This window comes from Amia ocellicauda, chromosome 3 (genome assembly GCF_036373705.1).
Source record: "Amia ocellicauda isolate fAmiCal2 chromosome 3, fAmiCal2.hap1, whole genome shotgun sequence".
Lineage (NCBI taxonomy): Eukaryota > Metazoa > Chordata > Actinopteri > Amiiformes > Amiidae > Amia > Amia ocellicauda.
In genome coordinates, this window is record NC_089852.1 from 17,038,722 (window position 1) to 17,059,142 (window position 20,421).

The 20,421-nt window shown below is 37.9% G+C and overlaps 1 protein-coding gene across 1 annotated transcript; it reads left to right on the plus strand.

The window, feature by feature from the left end:
• The first annotated feature begins 5,952 nt into the window (after nucleotides 1–5,952).
• Nucleotides 5,953–19,795, plus strand: LOC136739311 (SRSF protein kinase 3). Its single transcript, XM_066698348.1, has 12 exons — nucleotides 5,953–6,118; nucleotides 10,330–10,454; nucleotides 11,111–11,219; nucleotides 12,134–12,221; nucleotides 12,996–13,083; nucleotides 13,698–13,804; nucleotides 15,447–15,609; nucleotides 16,386–16,486; nucleotides 17,079–17,186; nucleotides 17,405–17,474; nucleotides 17,574–17,666; nucleotides 17,906–19,795. Exons 1-12 carry the CDS (start codon nucleotides 6,066–6,068, stop codon nucleotides 18,088–18,090), a joined length of 1,290 nt encoding a protein of 429 aa, XP_066554445.1. The 5' UTR covers nucleotides 5,953–6,065; the 3' UTR covers nucleotides 18,091–19,795.
• The last annotated feature ends 626 nt before the right edge of the window (nucleotides 19,796–20,421 follow it).

Here is a 20,421-nt window from a genome sequence, read left to right on the forward strand (position 1 = left end):
GTCAGTGCTTCTAGTTCAACCTATAGCTGTCTATAGAGCTCCTATTCCTGATATAAAGAGGTAAGTCTAACATTGTGTGAAGAGCTTCTTACGTTTGTGTTGGCCAAATAACTTCAAAATCTGAAACAATACAAATATGATAAGTTCTAGATCCCAGTACTGAACTATATGCTGGGATCCTGTAATTTAGGAAAGTATTGCCTGATATTAAAATAGCAGTTTTATCATCCTGATAAATTAAACTAAGTTAAATATTTTCAGAAGTAAGTATTTACAACATGGAACACTTTTTCATAATTTAAATAAGTCTTAAAGTAATTAGCCATTTGGAAGATGTTTTTTTCTACAATAATGATTTTCTTTATTGATGGCATGTACATTTTTCCCAGTTTATAGGGGGTAAGGTAATGTCTATGTTGTAAGTTCTAAAAGGAAATTTTCTGCAATGTGCCACTCTAGAGATGACAATATTTTGTTGTACAATTTGATTTAGTTATTATTCTGAAGCACTCAAATTTCTGCATTGCCTTATAAAAAATGTCTAGTTGCAAACATTTGAACAGGGTCCTTGTTTGTTTGAGATACTGTGTGACAAGTGTGAAAAGCAGGTGTATGGATATTAATTAAACCCAGGGGGGAGCTATTATTTGTGTCACTGTAGTCCTCATTGACTGACTAACAGGTTCCCCCGAAGCTTGTCTGCATTTTTAGTTTTTGGGGAGTTTTGTTTGGAGGATGGATATGTTACCAACATAAGTTTCTTCACCAACAAAGCAAATAGCATGGCCAGTTATCACTTTCACAAAGCATAGACAATGGACAGTTGACTGTTTATACCTTTCTTTTTAAAAGTATGAAAGTGAAAAAAACTCAATATAATAGAATACCTCAATTGGTTTTTTTATAATACAAATAGTGCCATGAGATCTTTCACAGACACAAGCTGAAGCAACTTTGTCTTATTTGAAAGACAGCACGGCCCCCAGTCACCATGCCATGTGTTTGGAATCTCTGGTCAACAGGGACGAGTCCTGGGCCCCTAAGACAATTTCCAGCTGCAACCTGGTTTCCCTGAGAGCTCTGCCATTCATGGACTGGCTAAGCCCAGCCTTGTTTGGCTTCTAAGGTCTGACAATAGCAAGGTGTTATTATTGCTGGGAGAAGTTATCTCTCTGACACCAAAAGAAAGGCAGAAGCAGAGGTAAAAATCTTTTTTTTGTGTGTATTTTTGTGAAAGTGTAAGTGTAAATGTTCATAGCCCGGCATCTTTTTACTGTTTACAAAGCTTTTAAATGACATAATTGTGCATTTCAGCAATCAGCTTAGCCATTTAAATCGATGAAAAGTGACATCAATTATTTTTCCTTGGTTTGATTTCTTAGGTCGTGTTTAACAGGGGCTTTAGCATGCTGCCACTCCAAACCATTTTATAAATCCTACCCCTGGAGATGCAATTGCTTTTGTTTTCTTATGCAGGGTTTATACTGCACCCTGGGGCTATTTAACCAAATCTAATTCACTGTCTGACCACATTATCCAATTGAAAGTGTCAGGATTTAAAAAGTCCAAATCAATGGTCCTCTTGTTGATTGTTTATTTTCTTGATTTGTTTATTGTTGAATTATTGGATTGAATGCTCTTATTTATTCATTTTATGTTTTCATTGCCCTGGTTCACTGATACCTCAGTGTGAAGCAACATTGACAATCTGGGCAGTGAACTGCAACGAGGCATTAACAAGGCGTCATTTGGGGATTGTTCACAAGGCTCGGGTGGGTGGGGGGTGGGTGCAGTTGAGGACAAAAACAACTTGAATGAGGAATCTGGAGATACACTTTTGCTCCACAACAGCTGATGCAAGTGTCAAGGGGACTCCCTCTCTGGAGGATACATGCAACACACAAATTATGTCAGAGCTCAAAATAAAGATGTACAGTGTCCAAGATAATTGTATCCTTCATGTAACCATGAAGGAACAGCTTGGGATGGTCTCCCTTTCATAGATCTGGCTTGCCAGTTCAGGGATCAGTCAGCAGTTCATTTTTTTTTTCAGCGACATGAATCAAGATGGGTTTTGATTTGGTCACAGTGTTATAAAGAGAAGGGCATCACTGAGTTTCCTGGCACACTTCATGGTGTCGGATTATTTCTCCCCCGTGTTGAATTCTATCAGCGCTAATAGAATATCTTTGCTGTGGATCGCTGCTGCAGTTTAAATTCCTTTTTCTTTTGTCATGGTACAGCTGTCGGGACCGGATGTGCGTACATGTGTTTCTTTGCATGAACCCCCCCCCCCCCACACACACACACACCCTCTTGTTTCCAAATGTCTGTCAGGCTGAGTGTTAGGCTGTGTTCTGAACTGACCCTGCAGGAATCCAAATAAGGGCATTATAGATCAGCTTAGTTTTCAATAACTGCTAATTGATTTTTCCATTTAATGGATTGTTGTTGTTTTTTTCTTATGATATATTATATAAAACATGTACATGCAAGAACAGATAATAAGTAATAATTAATAATAAAACTGCTACTTCTAAAATGTCCATTTGTAAAATCAAATCCTTGTACCTCAGCTTCTTTTACTGAATTTCCTTAAAGCAGTTTCTGAATTCATTCATGTTCTAAAATGAATATTCTAGAATCTGCTGACTGTTGTGTTGCTTTAACCCTCCCTTATATATAACGAGAAATGTATTTTATTTCCAGCTTCTTGTCCCTTCCTTTACACTTAACAGAAACTATAAAATAAGGTCAAGACTCAATCAACTGGAATATTGGAAACATTTCAACAAACTAAAATATTTTATGGCAAATTAAATTGTCCATCAAAGATGAGTTCTAAAAACAGCATTCTGTGGGTCGTATGGATCTCTTCATTTATCAGTGGGAAGCTCCTTGAATTTTAAAATGCTACATATTAATCTCAGTCATCCAGTGTCTTCCTGTGGATACTGTTATTGACATGAACCAGGATTATCTAATATTTTAGGGGAGTTTCCTGCTGAATTCATAATACACAGGAGCAAAAGGATGTGCCCACAGTTCATTAATGGCTCACCCTAAGCTGCAGGACGGTTTTACAGTGGGTTCGTGTTCTGAAGAGATAAAGATAGGCAAAGAAGTAGAACAGCTGTGGAGAGGGAGCAGTGACATTTGTTGTCACCCTCTCAGCACAGCAACCTGATGTGAATTCACACACACAAGACCTTCTATAGCAGTGGTTTTCAACCAATGTTTTAATTGCTTAATTGAATCCTTAATTGACCTAATAAAGCAATATACCATTCAATTAAGTAATTAAGACCTAGGTTGGAACAAAAAACAGTAGGGCAGGGGGTACTCCGGGACCGGTTTGAAAACCCCTGTTCTATAGGAAACAACATCCAAGTCTGAGCTTCTATTGACCAGAAAGTATGAGGCAGGAGATAAACACAATACTTTTGTGGCATTTCACTCAATTCCACTACAAATCTTTCAGAATTTCTCACTGACTCTAGAAAACGTGATCTTTTTGAAAAACCATAGTCAATTGAATTGTGTGTTTCAGGTAAAGCCACTTAGCCCCATTGTGTGAAACATTAGACTAAACTAGACTATCCAGTAACAGAAAAAAAGAGGTGAAAATCCATATATCTTTAAAGAATATACTGTATACTGGCAGATTTATTATAATGGAAATTAGTACAATCAGATCCACACAAAAGACTGTGCAATATTTTAAAAGATGCCCATGAAATTAAATGAATGCCCATTTATTCTAGGGGATTAATGCATTACAGTGCTGCAGTTTGCCTTATGCAAAGTGGAGATGCACTGCATGGGTTGGCAAATGCAGTCTTCAAGCGCTGTAGGGTTTTTTGCTTCTCATTCCACCTCAGGTCTTAATTACAGAACTGAAGTCATTATTAGGGTAAGAAGTGCAATTCGTTCCAGTCTTGAACATTTTGTAATGGAAAGGAGTTAAACAACCTGTTGGAAACAACAAATAAAATCAGTCAAAACCTTTGCGTCTAGCTCAACTAAGAGACGAGAAACAGGTATTTACAGGGAATTCAGTTTTGAAAGGAAAAACAAATATCACTTGTATCATTTGTATGAGGAGCTGGGGACAACAAACAAATGTATTGAGGTTCTGGTATTAATAAATTGCTATCAGCGAACAAAGGAGGGCTAAATGCAACCTAAATTCCTAAATTCCTAAATGTTCTTAAATGAGGATGGTTCAAAGAGGATCAAAATCCATAAAAGCAGGAGAACATTTAGACAATTGTGTCACATTGTGCATACAGTTATCACATCACATAGTCATTCTCCTTGTTGAGGTGCTGAGGATATCACTTGACCCCCCTTCACATTTTGCTTTGCGTGTTTGAAGCGTTGTGTCTTCAGAATGTTGACATGGACTCATTATAACAATCACGGGAGCAGAGAGCCTTACGCAGATGGCTTGGGGATATTTTTAACAGGCTGCGTTCCAGGGCTGCTGTGAAGTGTTATCCCTAGCCTTGATTCATGCCTTTCCCAGCTGGCTGACATTCCTGAAAGATAAGCATGGAAAATTAACGTCTCATAATTACAGGCAGCCCATAGCCAACAGTGAGAGGGAACTTTAGCTGTGTTTTCTGTCTCGAAGCGATCGTAGCTTTTCATTTTTCTAAAAGGACACGGGGGAAGTGGTTGACATAGACAGCTACCACCACTGTCTGCAATGTTTTGCATGTGTGGAAGGACACTGTACATAACTGCATAAGACTGTTCAGTGTTCAAGATGGTACTATGGTTGTTTGGACCCCGTACTGGGGATTTCAGGCGGGTTACAGTGCAAAAGTGCAGGTTTATTGTTATAATACGCCATGTTCAAAACAAAATAGACAGACAGAAATGTAAACAAAACCTTGGCCCCTTGGTGAGCCTAAACTAAACGTGGTTGAAACAGGTCCCTATCCACACATGCAACTATTGAAATACAAACAGCAGCCATACAAAGTCCATAATCAGTAATCGAAGTCAAAGTCCATGCACAGTTCGGTATCCAACAGTAATCCTTCTTCTCTCTATTCATACACAACAATACTCTCCACTCCTACACTCTGGCTCTCCTCCTGCCTCTCCACAACAGGAAGTACATCTCATTCGTGTTTTATTGAGGGAGGGAGGCAGTGATCGAGATTGCCTCCACCTGGGTCCAGGGAGTACCCATAGCCTCATGGGGCACTTATTGAATATTAAAATGTTTTTTTGGGCCCAAACATTCACAAATGCACACTTTGCCGCTGTATATTCCTGGATCATTTACATAATTCTACAACTACTTGCCAATCACTTCTGGCCCACTTTACAAAAGCACATTATCCAGACATAGACTGTCATGCTATCCTGCAAGTTCTACCTCTCTTTATTTATTTCACATTCAAGGAAACCTTTTTGCTCTTCATTTTAACCAATCATAAAACCACCACTATTATTCCATGATGCAGACACAGTGTGTGTGTGTGTGTGGGGGGACTTCCCTCACAATTAACACACATGTAAAAAAGTGAGATCTATCAGCCTGTTTCAGACATTCTACTAAAACCTGTCAATAAAGTCTTGCAACCACCTCCAACATGTAACCATGCATCTAATTTAATTGAAATTCAATGTAATTTTTCATTCATGTTCCTGTGATTTCTTCTGTGAAAGCCTGAGAATTTAGAGTAAAGTGGATGTGCATTAACAGATACACTCCTTTCCAAGGCTTTAGAACCACCCTGCACTGAAAGTAATGTGGCACAGTCTTTTGCAGGTTTGAAGTAAGCCTATGCCATCAGGGTGAAGGGGTTAATACTTTCTAAATCCACCCCACCACCCGCCCTCCCTTACTGTAGCACTGTGGGTAAACCAATCCAGCCCAGCTGTCCTTCTCTTTCCTAAATATCTTATTATTATTCAGGACAGAAGTTAAAGCAGGGGCCTGCCCCCTTTTCCCTTCTCTGTCAGCCCCAAATGAGGGTCCCTTTGCCAAGGCAGTGTGGAGAGCACTGCCAGGGGTTCACAGCAGAGGGATAAAGCAAGGAAGCAACATGCAGTGTCTTCAGCCTCCAGCCCAGGCACATTTGAAATTGTCCCCAAAATCGTGAGTATGTGCGAGTGCGTGGACCTGCTCAGCCTGCAGTCGCATACAAAGTAATGCAGAATAGCACTGCAAGTTACACCTGTTGGAGTTCTGCTTTCAACCCGTCTCCCATGTCAAAGAGAGCTGGAATTTGAAGTCCCCACTACATATGTCCCGAATGGAAAGGAATAGTAAGAGAGAGTGACTTGCTTCATTCCTTGACTGCCAAAGCCTGAAAACCATCTTAAAGAAATGTCCTTTACGGTGAAAACATACATGATTGTTTTAGATGCATTGTTTCTTCAGTCTTGTTACAGAATTAATTACTTTTTTGTCTTAAATGGGCACTTTTTCATTACAATGGATATTGAAAAATAACTAATGATATTCGTCTTGCTCACTTATAACTTTAATATTTTTTATCTTATTATTATTGATATTATTATGTTGTTGTTGTTGGTGTTATTCAGCAGTACTTAATCAACATATTATTATTAGTAGTAGTAGCATTAATAATAATAATAATAATAATAATAATAATAATAATAATAATAATAATAATAATGTAATGTTTTACTCTGTAATATTTGTGTTTGTTCTCATTTAATTTCTGGTTCGACCATCCACAAAACCTCAATTTATATGTAGCGACCTTCTTCCAGTGGCATTGCTGGTCTTAGTGAAATATGTGTTCAACATTATTCTTTATTGATTACAATTTTAAAATGTAATGAAAAACGAAGGAGAAACAGAGCTTAAAATTAATTTACATGCTCATGTTGTGAATGCAGATTTATTCATTTATTCTATTAAAGGCACCAAAAAAAAATGTCTTCATTGTAGACTGCATGTATGATCAGGCTTACTTATACTTGTACTTATACTTATACTTAATAGACTTACAGTCTAAAATATGTCTATATGCTTCAAAATGCACCTTCTACTGAGTGAAATAAAACGATGAACAAACACAATGAATTGTCGATGAACCTTACTATTCTGTAGGCCTTTGCTGTTGCTGGTTTTGTTTGTTTGCCATGTGTGTCAACTCTGCTTTTGATTGGCCAGTTTCACTGAGTGGATCGACTAGGTCATAGTGCATTGGGGCAAATTAGATTCAAAAATGGATACATTTCTCGACACGACAGTTCTCTTTCCCGTTTTACATATTATTATTTATTTTTTTGAAATTATTTAGTCTTCCAAATGCAAATTATCTCAATAATAATAATATAATGGCAGAGTTATATGTGGAATTTGCAATCTCTAAACTAAAAGTGCCAATTATTTGAAGAGGGGTTAGTGATGGATTCTTTGCCTTGTTTGTCAGTAAATCCCCACCCTCCACACACACACACACACACACACACACACACACACACACACACACACACACACACACACACACACACACACACACACACACACACACACACACACACACACACACACACACAAAATAAAATCTGCACATAATATAACACAGAGGGGGGCTTTTCTACACAGAGACACAAAATGGTATTTTGGGTACTTTATTTTCACAGTCAAAAGCCATGGACAGAAAGGCCAACCCTGACACGACAACAGCAAAAGTAGGCCCTTGCAATTATTTCACAGTTCATAAAAAACGCTCGCTGCAAGGATAAAAGGTTAAGCGTGAAAACTCCTGCCAAGTAGTAAACTGGTTCGTATTTAATAACACAGCATTTTGTTAACCCTCCTGTCAAGAAAACTGTGCCTCTTTGATGATTCTTAAAAACTGAAACTTAATCAACTATAGCACAGTCTGCTTTTTTTATTCTTGGACAGCAGTTGATAGTACAGTTTTAGATTTGCAGATGCAGCTCTTCAGCCTCTCTTCTAATCCAGGATAAAAAGTTATGGAGAGCTCAGGTAACTCCGTTTCAGTCCAGGAATCGCTGGCCCAATGTGTGCTTACGAACATGCATTTGAATCCAGTCTAAGATCACACTAAGGTCAAGTGCTTGATTTAAAGGTTTTTGGTTCTTTGGCACCTAAAATTAATTAGGTGTCTATTCTATCATAAATGTAAATTTGACCACAGTAAATGTGTCCAGTATTATGCCTGTTTACTGCATAGTTTTACCACGCATGCACTTTGCATTGTGCATCGAGTTCCAAAGTTTGTGTCATGGTTCAATATACTTCTCCATGTGTTTCATGATTTCAACATGCTGTCCTACACTTTACTGTGTTTTTTTCATGCTATACACTTTAAAAAGGGTTATTTCAAAAGCATTTTCACTCAAGTCCTCACAAATTGTAAGCAGTGTCCCTGGAGAAAATATTTTATTTGTCAAGGAGTATAGAAAATGATGTTACTAAATATATATTTCCTAATAACCTGTATCACAGTTGTTCTCATTTAACTGTATCTGCACTTGCATTAGTCACAGCAGTAGTGGGTCTGGTTTGATACACAATTGAATGAAATACTTGAAAATACACCTTTCACACAGCTCTGGACATGTTTCTCACACATCTTGGAAACAGAACATCCATATATATATATATATATATATATATTGAGCATAGTAAATAACAGTCAATAACAATAACAGTCTATGTGTCATGTGTTTTGTGATAATTGATTTTTAATACCTTTAATACCATTTCAGCTGTTTGGATTACATCTTAAGACCATTCTAATCCTCTCTTAATTGCATTCACTCTAATGTGTCAGTGAATTTTGTATGCTGTTGCTGTTACCCTTGTAATATTGTGTACATGTAGAACTGTGTATATTAGTAATTGTTAAATCTTGTCAACTTACATAAAGGTGTCTGTGAAATATCATAAAAACAGCAGCAGCAACAGCACCTGCTTAAAGGTCAAATTGCCCGCTCTTTCTAAAGTAAAAGAGCTTTTATCACTGTTATGTTTGAACAAACACTACTAGTTTATGTCAAATCCTCAGCAAAACAGAAATATTCATATTACAAAATACAGGGAAATGCTGATATTAAAAACAAGGACACTTCATTAATTCAGAACAGATGTATACATTGAAAGAAGTCAACCTTTCTTTGAATGTTTAGCCTTTCTATTTGTAGCCCAAGCCAACTTGATACCTTCTCAATATACAGGTGACCTTTAACCTGTGAATATGTCAGGAAGGGCACCCTTCATTTCTTTCTGTACACACCATATTGTTGTTGCTGGGGGGAGGGGTTACCATTGAACAAACAGATAAGGCTTTGTCCTATTAAGTTTAAGAAATGGCTTGTTATAAAATGTGTACGTAATACTATAGTTAAATGGTGCCTTCCGGCAACTCGAAGTCTTTGGAGGTGTTGTGCTAATTTTGAAAACAGGCTGGACTTTATAGGAAAAACTGATTAACATAAAATTTACAAACAACCATTTGGCCCATCTTGTTCATTTTGGTTTAGTAGCAAAGCAACCTCATCTTTTGCAGAAACCACATAGATGGCTGGGTAAACTCCCCCAATTCTTTGTGAAAAGAAATGCTTCCCATTTTGAGGTTTGAATGCTCTTAGCATAATTAGCACTTGTGACCTCTGACCCTTGTTTCATTACTAAACTTGACCTAGCCCTCAAAGCTGACTTTAGTGAATGGCAATAGCTCCTTGCTGATTGCTAAACCATTTGGGTTTTGCACTTCTTATCTGCTTCGATTGTCTTTGGTTTCTTCACACAGTTTTTAACAATTTTATTTTGCATAAATGACTGGATGTGCACAGCGCTTTCAGACGCTTTCAAAGTATGTCAATGTCAGGATTCAATTATTCATTATGTAGTAGGGACTAATGGATTATAGGCCATGAGTATCCACTCTTTGTCCTGCAGAGTCCCAGTCTAGTTAGTTTTATAGTCCACACCTAAATCACCAATTTCAGAAAATCTTGTCAGTTATTGATAATTAACCAAGTTAATTGTTCAATTATAGGAACTGAATGGCATTTGTTTGTTTTTTGTTCCAGATGACCACTAAATAACTTAATCAAACAGAACACCTGCTAATTTGAGCAATAATGAGTGTTTCACAGTCTTTATTAATTGATGTAAAATGTAAAAGATCATGCAGTGTTTTCTTGATTGAGGGCTCTCCAGGACAAGGGCTGGACACCCCTGCAGAAAGCTGTATCTTTCAACAGGTAGATGCCATGCATTTAGCTTTCAAAAGACTACAATGAATGGAGTCCATTGCGAACAGCAGCACAAAGTTCAAGGAATAATCTGTCTTGCAGGAACCTTGCTCCTTCATCAGAATCCCTGCTGAGAGATCCACATGCCTGGGATGACATTGAGAGGCTGCTGGCCACGGGTGGAGATGACAACCTGACACAAGAGGACTCAAGGGAATACTGTTACGGTCAGTCGGCCTTCACTGTATTAGTGTCAGTTTACAGGACCAAGCACAAATGCGCTGTTTCCTCTGATAACTAGCTGTTGAGAGAGTCAGTCAGTCACAGACTGTCAGACAGTCAGTTTCACAGAGGCTGTCAGTCTTGGAATAGGTTCCACGTGTTATTTATTGGTTTGAGGAATATTGCAAAGTGATTCAGCATAATGTATGGCTTTGTGAAAGCTGCTAAACAAAAGTAAGTCTTATAGGTTTCTGACTCATAAAACAGAAACACAATTCTGCACAATCACAGCAATATAGCTACGAGGACCATGCAATTTTGAATAATAATCATGTAGAACTAAGAACAATTATATAGCACTAACAGTTTTCTTTGAAAATGTACCAGTAAATGTATTACTAGACGGAATTGAAAGCTGTCTACCCGGCTCACACTCCTTCGGGCAATGTTGTGCTTAAGTTGCATTTAGATTCTACCGAGCATGACACAATAAAACCATTACTGAAATGCCATACATCAATTAAACACAATATCTCTGAAAGGTTGAATATGGTTTGAGTGAATCAGAACGTGGTTTATACACTTCCTGGTTTTCCTGACCTGATCCTATCTGAATTTATGCACATTCCAAATGGACTTTTTGCACTCATTTTCCTTACAGGGGGATACCATCCAGTGAAGATAGGAGATACTTTCAACAGACGATACCAAGTGCACAGAAAGCTGGGATGGGGTTACTTCTCCACTGTCTGGCTTTGCAATGATCTACAGTATGTACCTAAGTGACTCTTGTTTTGTGCCAGACACACAGCACTGAAAACCTTGAGGACCATTTCAACTAGTTAAAGAAACTGAGGGACAAAACTAAAACGCTGAGTCCTCAACATGTTTTTCAGATTTATTTGTGTGATTTTTAAAGGAAATTAAAAACTTTACATAACCCCCTCTTATAACCACATGTATCAGACAAGGAGTCAAATGCATTTAAAAGTATATATAAATTGCAGTATATATTTGATTTTGTTTTTTTTCCTTTGCCTAGTGCAAATGCAAATTTGATGCCTTCACTACTAAAACTAAATAAAATGTAACATGACTTCTTACACAAAATGCATGTAAATAATTCCATACAACGATCAATTATTTAAATGATTGATTAGTACTATTTATATTTCTTATCATTAATTTGGTAGCGTGGATTAAGTTGAAATTACCTACCTGTATTAGCCAAACTGTGTCAAAGTTTGAGTAGATGATAGAGTGGAATGCATGGTAATTGATAGAGATGTGGTTTGCAGGTTTCATCTCGATGATGGTTACACATTAGCTTTGCAAATTACTGAATAACATTTGAAATGCATTTGAGTTATATTTTAAGCATTCCACTTTAAATACAAATCATTTTAGTTTAGATAAAGGACAAGGCACTCGCAATTGACCCCAAGTCTGTGAAATTGTGAAACGTTCTGTTTTTTAAGTTTTAAGCATGTTTCAGTATGAAGGAATTCTGAGTAGGAATAGCCACATACAGGCTGTGCTGGCTATCAAACCCATGTCCATTTTGTACAGATCCCCTGAGACGTTATGTTGTTTTATTATTCTATTTTATTTTGCTCCTTTTCAAGAGAGGGATGTAGCACTGAGTGTAGGTGATAACTGTTCAAGGTCTTTGTTTAATTCCCAGTAAGAAGCGCCTTGTAGCTGTCAAGGTGTCAAAGAGTGGAGCTGGCTTCACACAAGCAGCACAGGATGAGTTGGCGTTGTTGCGATGTGTAAGTCTTTCTCTGTTAATAATGTGGAGTTGCTGATTCGTTTTCTCTTTATACGCCCCAATGTGTAATTCTTGACAATGAACTTGGCGCACCCTTACAACCACCATTCTAACCAACACAGAAGAGATTTACATAGCATACATGGGAAATGCTATCCCTTTGCTTTTTCATTGAATATATTTCTTGGGTGCTTGCATGGATTCTGTACTGCCTCATACCTCACAACAATGGAAAAGCTACTGTGACAATTTAACCATAAAAATAAAAGTAAAAGAAAGAAGCTGATGTACAGCTTTGTGCTTCAAAAACAAGACTATTAGTATTTATCCAAGACAAGTCACTGATGTTATTATATAAAAACCTCCTATTACATGCATCATATCTTATTACAACTCATATTTCTCATGTATTATTGCTTAGTCATGGAGGCTTCAAATTAAGTGACGGTGGATTCTATGAATAGATAACCGTTTCCTGTACATAGCTGGGTTTTTCCCTCAAGCTACACTGAAAGTTGTTCATAACCTCAGATTCAAGTGAATGTAAAGTAGTTTCAAAGATTCATTGCATGGTTTTAGTTATTTTCCCACAAATATAACAAATTGCACATACAGACTTTTATACATCTTCTAATTCGGGCTGAATTACAGTAATACTTGACATATCTGAAGAATGTTTGAAAATTTGTGCTTGAATTTATGCCAAATGATTCCTGAATTATTTTTATTTTACATTCCTCAAACTAAATTCCCTGTCTCTCTGTTGTGCTCTCAGGCTTGGGGATCCAACAAAAAGCATCTTTACAGCCGGCACATTGTGGAACTGCTGGATGAATTTAAACTAGTGGGGGAGAATGGGATCCGTATCCTTTGTTAAGGGAATTGAGTTTAATGAATAATGCTGGATGATCAAAGCTCTGCCCAAAGCAAAGAATCTTAATACGATATTTACTGTGTTAATGACACCAAACATTAAATGTGAGTGAAACAAAGTTCATGCTGAAATTAAACCAATGTAGTGCTTATAGAAAGTCTACATACTCTACATACTTTGTCATACCGCAATCACAGAATGCCCACAGCCCAGCTTTGATACCAGTTGGAAGATTTGCTACAGCTGCAGTAGCTACAAATCTGAACCTGCTTGCTCCTGAGAAGCCACAGGGACTCGCTGGTGTGCAGTGATCCGAGAACTCTGCCCACAACCCTTTTTTATTCTCTTTCCCCCCAGTTGTGGATCATTATGGTGATCTGGTTAACCCTTTGCAGTTACGTGATTGGGTGCCCCCCCACCCTGGAACTTCCAGCTAATGCTAGAAATAGTCTAGCCAGGACTGGAGAGCAGTTGAGTGTATTCTGTATGTAGGCTTTAACTGGACAAGCCACTCAAGAACATCTCTTCCTGTGCCCTTCATTTTGCTTCTAAGCCTTATTAATAACAAAACCCCTAATTATAGCCTTTAACTGAGTATTTTAGACATGTGCTTGGTGTTGGAGTTTCTGGGGAGGGATCTCCACAGTTACATGCTCAGCTGTGGCACTCCTGGGCTTCCACTCTCTTTGGTAAAGTCTATCATTCAGCAGGTGAGTCAATGATAAGGATTTTGGTACTTTTACAATAGTCTGGAACCCATACACATCACCAGATGCTGGGTTTCTTCCTTGGTGATGCTCTGCTAGGCCTGTATTGTAGATGTCTTTAGTTCCTGCTTGTTCTTGGGCATTTTGCCTTCAGTTTTGCCTTAGAAATCAAAACAAACCAATCAGGCAGATAGCAAAAATATTAGGTGTGGCCAAATCAACTATTTGGTACATTCTTAAAAAGAAAGAAAGCACTGGTGAGCTCAGGAACACCAAAAGGCCCGGAAGACCACAGAAAACAACTGTGGTGGATGACAGAAGAATTCTTTCCCTGGTGAAGAAAAACCCCTTCACGACAGTATGCCAGATCAAGAACACCCTCCAGGAGGTAGGCAGTCAAAGTCAACAATCAAGAGAAGACTTCACCAGAGTAAATACAGAGGGTTTACCACAAGATGTAAAGATGAAACAGATTAGAGTTTGCCAAAAAACATCTAAAGAACCCTGTACAGTTCTGGAACAACATCCTATGGACAGATGGGACAAAGATCAACTTGTACCAGAATGATGGGAAGAGAAGAGTATGGGGAAGGGAAGGAACTGCTCATGATCCAAAGCATACCACCTCATCTGTGAAGCATGTTATGGTATGGGCATGAATGGCTGCCAATGGAACTGGTTCCCTTGTATTTATTGATGATGTGACTGCTGACAGAAACAGCAGGATGAATTCTGAGGTGCTCAGATTCAGCTAAATGCTTCAAAACTCACTGGACAGCTCTTCACAGTGCAGATGGACAATGACCTGAAGCATACTGCGAAAGCAACCCAAGACTTTTTTAAGGCGAAGAAGAGGAATGTTCTGCAATGGCCAAGTCAATCACCTGACCTGAATTCAATTGAGCATGCATTTCACTTGCTGAAGGCAAAACTGAAGGCAAAACGCCCCAAGAACAAGCAGGAACTAAAGACAGCTACAGTACAGGCCTGGAAGAGCATCACCAGGGAAGAAACCAGCATCTGGTGATGTCTATGGGTTCCAGACTTCAGGCAGTCATTGACTGCAAAGGATTTGCAACCAAGTATTGAAACTCACAATTTCATTCATGATTATGTTAGTTTGTCCAACTACTTTTGAGCCCCTAAAATTGGGGAGACCACCTATAAAAATGGGGGTAATTCCTACAACGTTGACCCAATTTGGATGTAACTACCCTCAAATTAAAGATGAAAGTCTACACTTAAAGCACATATTTATTGTTTCCTTTCAAATCCATTGTGGTGGTGTACAGAGCCTAACTGTATCTAAAAGATGTTGAGAAGCAAGAAGTGATAATACAAAATGAAAAAATAAATGCTTAACTTTAAATACATATTTAAAAAGCACACCCCTTTTGGTATTTGGTACAATATTGTGGAAAAAATGTCTGAATGGTAGTTATAAAGTCAAGTAATGCAATTTATTTTGACTAATTGAACTTGTATATTATAAAGGAGTGGAGAAAAATTCTTTCTAAGACTATACTCAACACATCACTAATAACCAGAAAAGTAAAAAACATAAAGTGACACAAAATGAGCAGTTCCATTTTAATATTACATGCTTAGACTCACAGGCAATTGAGACTCAATCTCATTCTCACAGGTTCTCCAAGGGCTGGCTTATCTTCACAATCAGTGTCAGATCATCCATACTGACATCAAGCCAGAAAATATACTGCTGAATGTTGGGGAGTACTGCCTGAAACAGACAGAAGGGGGAGCTGTCAATTTCCAGCCAGGAGGAGACCAGACAATAGGCCACACAGGTAGTCGGGGACACTCTTTGCTGTATCGTGGTCTCAGTGCGGCAGAACAGTCAATCTGCAACTGTTGTTCTGTGAAATATAGCACCTTCAACTTTCAATAATATCTCTTGTGCTCTAGAAGGAAACATGGCTGTCATGGGGCTGTGAGTTTGTTTTTATCAGTAGCTTTGTGTAGGGTCATTTTAAACCTTTCTTTCAGATCAAATTGACCATTGGCAGCTGCTTGCACACTCCAATGGCATACAAGCCACAAAGTGCATTCTTAGTTGAGAGGTGATTCATGGGTAAAAAGGGAGTCCATTGGGATGAATATATTCTGGAATATCACTTTGATGTTAATTTCCGGTTGAGCTTCTGTCGTTAGGCACGAGGCCTTCCACAACTAACATTTTCATTCTCTGGGTTCTCATGGCTACAGAATGAATAACTTCTAGAAAGTTTGATTGTTTCTGTGCTTTAATGAAAGCTTGTTTAACACAGGATGATATAACGTGCTTCATGCAGCCCCAAAAAACACAGAACAACATTTCAACATTAAGACATAATAAACATAGATGCCTAATACACATAAGGCTTCTGTCTTACAGTGGTACAATCTTTGTGAAAAACTATAACTGTATGGGTAATCCATCAGACTTCATATGTATGAACATGATATGTACATTAAAGCAACTTGGACTACTACTACTTGCAATACTGGACTTCTCTACTACACTGCAGTCACTACAATTGTACTATGAAACTTTCATTATGATCTGTAAAATATCTGCCCCCAGATGTGGATCATTGTGGTAATCTACTGATTAACCCTGTGCAGTCTGCGACAACCGAGGACATAAAAGTGAAAATTGCAGATCTTGGAAGTTCCTGCTGGGTGGTATGTACCTGACAGGAATAAAAATAAAAATCAAGGCAATAACAATGATACGTTTTGTGTTTTTGTGGGGAGTAGTGTAGGGTATTGGATGTGATACATAACATTTATAGTGTGTGTGTGTATGTGTGTTTTTTTTCCATGGTGGCAGAGAGACTGTTGTATATATCATCATGTTGAATACATTTCCAGAGTTTGCAAATTGTACTATTGAGGGGTGGGAGGGCATTTTTATTCTGTTCTATTCCACCTTTAATGCAAATCTGATAGCTCTGCGAAGTTATATACAGAGGAGAAAAAGTGCCAGAGTAACCTATATAGTTACCTGTTAAATCACTACTATGTCCCTCCAATAAGGACTGGTATGTTTTTTGCTAGAACTACTAAATTAGCATCTTATTACTACTCTGGTGGTGTTGTTTTGTTTGTTTGTTTTTTGCTCCTATATTAAATTGGATATCATAAATGTGACATTAGTGTCACTTGCAGGTCTGATTCACAAAATAACATTTTTTTTCTTGAATATTAAAACATTCTGATTTGTAAAAAAATAAATACAGATGTCTCTATCTTTCTTGTTTTGGGCATCTCACAGTATAAGCACTTTTCTGATGAGATCCAGACTCGACAGTATCGATCTCTAGAAGTGCTGATTGGTTCTGAATATGGTCCTCCGGCAGATATTTGGAGCACAGCGTGCATGGTAAGCATAATGCTTTCTTTTTCTTTTTTACAGTTAAAAAAGGGAATATTGGTCGAGACCTCAGTCCCTCACCCATATTCAGAAATACATTAGTATGTGTAGCCAAAGATCAATATGATATGTTCCTCTTAAGTGTCCAAGTGAGAGAAACAAAAAATGAAATGCACGCAGAAAAAAATTACATAAAATAAAACCCCTCTAATCTATTGATGTTCCAGGCTTTTGAGCTGGCAACTGGAGATTCCTTGTTCGAACCAAAAGCTGGGAAGTCATACTCAGTGGAGGAAGGTATGAAAAGCATTGCTTGTTTATACACTGTGGAACCCTTTTGAATAGTGAAAGACATTGTTCAGTCCTTTACGCTCTGTCTCTTTCATGTCTTCCCAGATCACCTCGCTCACATCATTGAGCTTCTGGGAAAAATCCCAGCAAAACTTGTTCTTTCGGGCAAATACTCAAGAGAATATTTTAACAATAAAGGTGAGGCAACTAGAGATTCATATATGTTCATTATAAATAAGACACAAAAGATATAAAAAGGTTTTCCTGATCCAAATATATTACTATATATAGTTCCTAAAAGAATGAGGACTTTATTCAAAATGTGCTGTACTTTTTAGAAAACAGTTTCTACAGTTCTACTGTATGAAAATTGACAGGAGAGACCATTTGGGAAGAGGCAATACAACTGAGCCCCCTTTGGTCCTGTTCTGTTTTAGGGGACCTCCGACGAATTCGAGGGTTACGGACATGGAGTCTGTATGAGGTCCTGGTGGAGAAATATCACTGGGGGCTGATGCAGGCCACACTCTTTGCTGACTTCCTGCTCCGGATGTTGATGTTCACCCCCGAGCGCAGGGCCACAGCTGACCAGTGTCTCACGCACCCCTGGCTTACCTCCTGAAAATCTCTCAAACTGTGCCTGCCCCAGAAACTTGCTGATGCCAATACCTTTCAGATTGTATTCACACCCCACTTCATCAAGGGGAGGCCTTCTAAATGATCACACGCTCTTTCGATTCAGTACTTGAAATGCATCTCACTTGTGTTTGAGCCCATGCCTGCCTAGCCCACCCAAAGCCTGAAACTTGTGTTCTTGACAGCCTGGATTGCTGATTAGTTGGCGTGCTACAAAAAGAGTGTGAAGGATGGAAGCTTATAACATGAAACTCTGAAGCACATTCATTATGAGAAAGTGAGAAATGTATTTAGCCTAATGCCTACATGTGTCAGGTTTGTATATTAATCAAGAAATTATTATCAGATAATAGATAATTATCAGATAGCAATGACATTTGTCTTTGTGCAGAGGCTTACATTCACTTAATCTGCTGAATATTATTAATTTATTCCAGCTTCGTGGTTACCTTAAGAACCATGGACGGTCTCAGCTCTCCTGATATTACGAAATCATGTTACCAAATATGCTAGAACGGTGATACAACAGATAATACAAATATGGGTGGAGATGTATGGAGGTGGGCTGGACTTGTGCATGCTATGCCAACAGCAAAGGAAATGCAACAGGATTTTTCCACAATGGGCAGGTAGGATACAAGTGAAGATGGATGTGTAAATTAATGCTACAGTGTTACAGGCAAGTGATGATAAAGTATTGTATAATTGGAGGTGCCTTATAAAGATTATAAGGCAAACAATTAAAAAGAAACATTGACCACTCATGCTTTTATATAGACAATGTGCAATAAAATGCCTCAAGTGTGGCTCACTGTACAGGTGGTGTTTTCTGGTAGGGGTATAGAATGTCACTGACTGTGGTGACTGACATTTAAAACTGAAGAGCAGCTGCAGCTTTTAATTTGGCATCGTGTGGGAACAAATAAGGGGAAATGATTCACCTGGAGAGAGAGTGAAGCAAGAGAGAGGGAGAGAGACTGACAAAATCTTGAGTATGTGATTGTGTGAAGAATTCCTCTCCTCTTTCCTGCCAAGTAAATCAGTTTCCCACCTTTTCCTCACAGATCGCTGATAAACCTATACAAACTGTTTCAGCTGTTCTACAGTTTGAAGTGGCTGTCCCCTCGAATCAGTGTAATTCTTTACTTTTCACAGAAAACATAATTCCAGTAGTTGAATAATCAATAATAATTACCAATTCCAAAATAGAGTGCAAAATAACATGATCAAATAGAGGTGCTGTTACCAAATGTATTTTTGTGACTAATTGATGTGGTTACTCAGGAACCCAAAGAGTAGACTTGTTAGCAGCAGAATACCCACAGGCAGTCGTAACCGGTGCTACATATAATATTTTAACATACAACAACTGTTAATGGGTGTCTTACAGAATTACAAGTCGTTCTGCAATCCTATCTGTTCCTGGTCTCAACGTTATGTTGCATTTCACTCTTGAGAAACACTAAACTGGGTTGCATATTTCCAAATCAGACTGTAAATAGTGTGGTTGGTGCTGTTTTTATACTGGATTGCTGTTGTTTAATCCTGAGCATGAATCCCTGGAATAGTTCTTGCAAGGAATACTGTATACCAACTTCCTTTTTTTCTATCTTTTTTTTGTTTTGTATCCTATTCTTTGTGTCCTCCCTGACTCTGTCATTTGCTATACAATAAAGTGTCTACTGGTTTCAGTTTTGCCCTGTTTAATGAAGGCATTCTGAATCACATCTTTGTGTGCATGTTTAAATATCTACAGTATACTGCATCTAAAAATGTAAAATATGTTTACTTTATTATACACAGCACAAAGTGGTGTGTATATTAAAAACTTAGATGTTTGATAAACTGAACCATGTTTTGTTCAAAACAGGTTCTAACTGTAACTACTAACTCTGACTAGCATCCTTCATCCTTCAGCATCCTTCTTACGCATTACTGACTATGGTTAAGTTATAGATTTACTGTAGTGAAAGAATACATACATACATACATACATACATACATACATACATACATACATACATACATACATACATACATAAAAGCAATTAGAAATGAATAAAAATAATTTTAAAAAGTATAAAAAGAGAGGAATCAATAGCTAAATGTTCTCATTGGTCTGAGGAGAGAACCTGTAAATTGTTCCTCACCAAGTCTGGTGTCCTTTCTGTTTTCTTTAAAACAAATGAATACCTCTTCTAGGCTGGATAATTATTTCCTACTAAAAGACACCTAGAGCCCTGTGGTCTTTAAATAAAAATATATTGGTGGTTTATTTCGTTTTAACAAAACAACACAAGTAAATATAGCAAAAGCT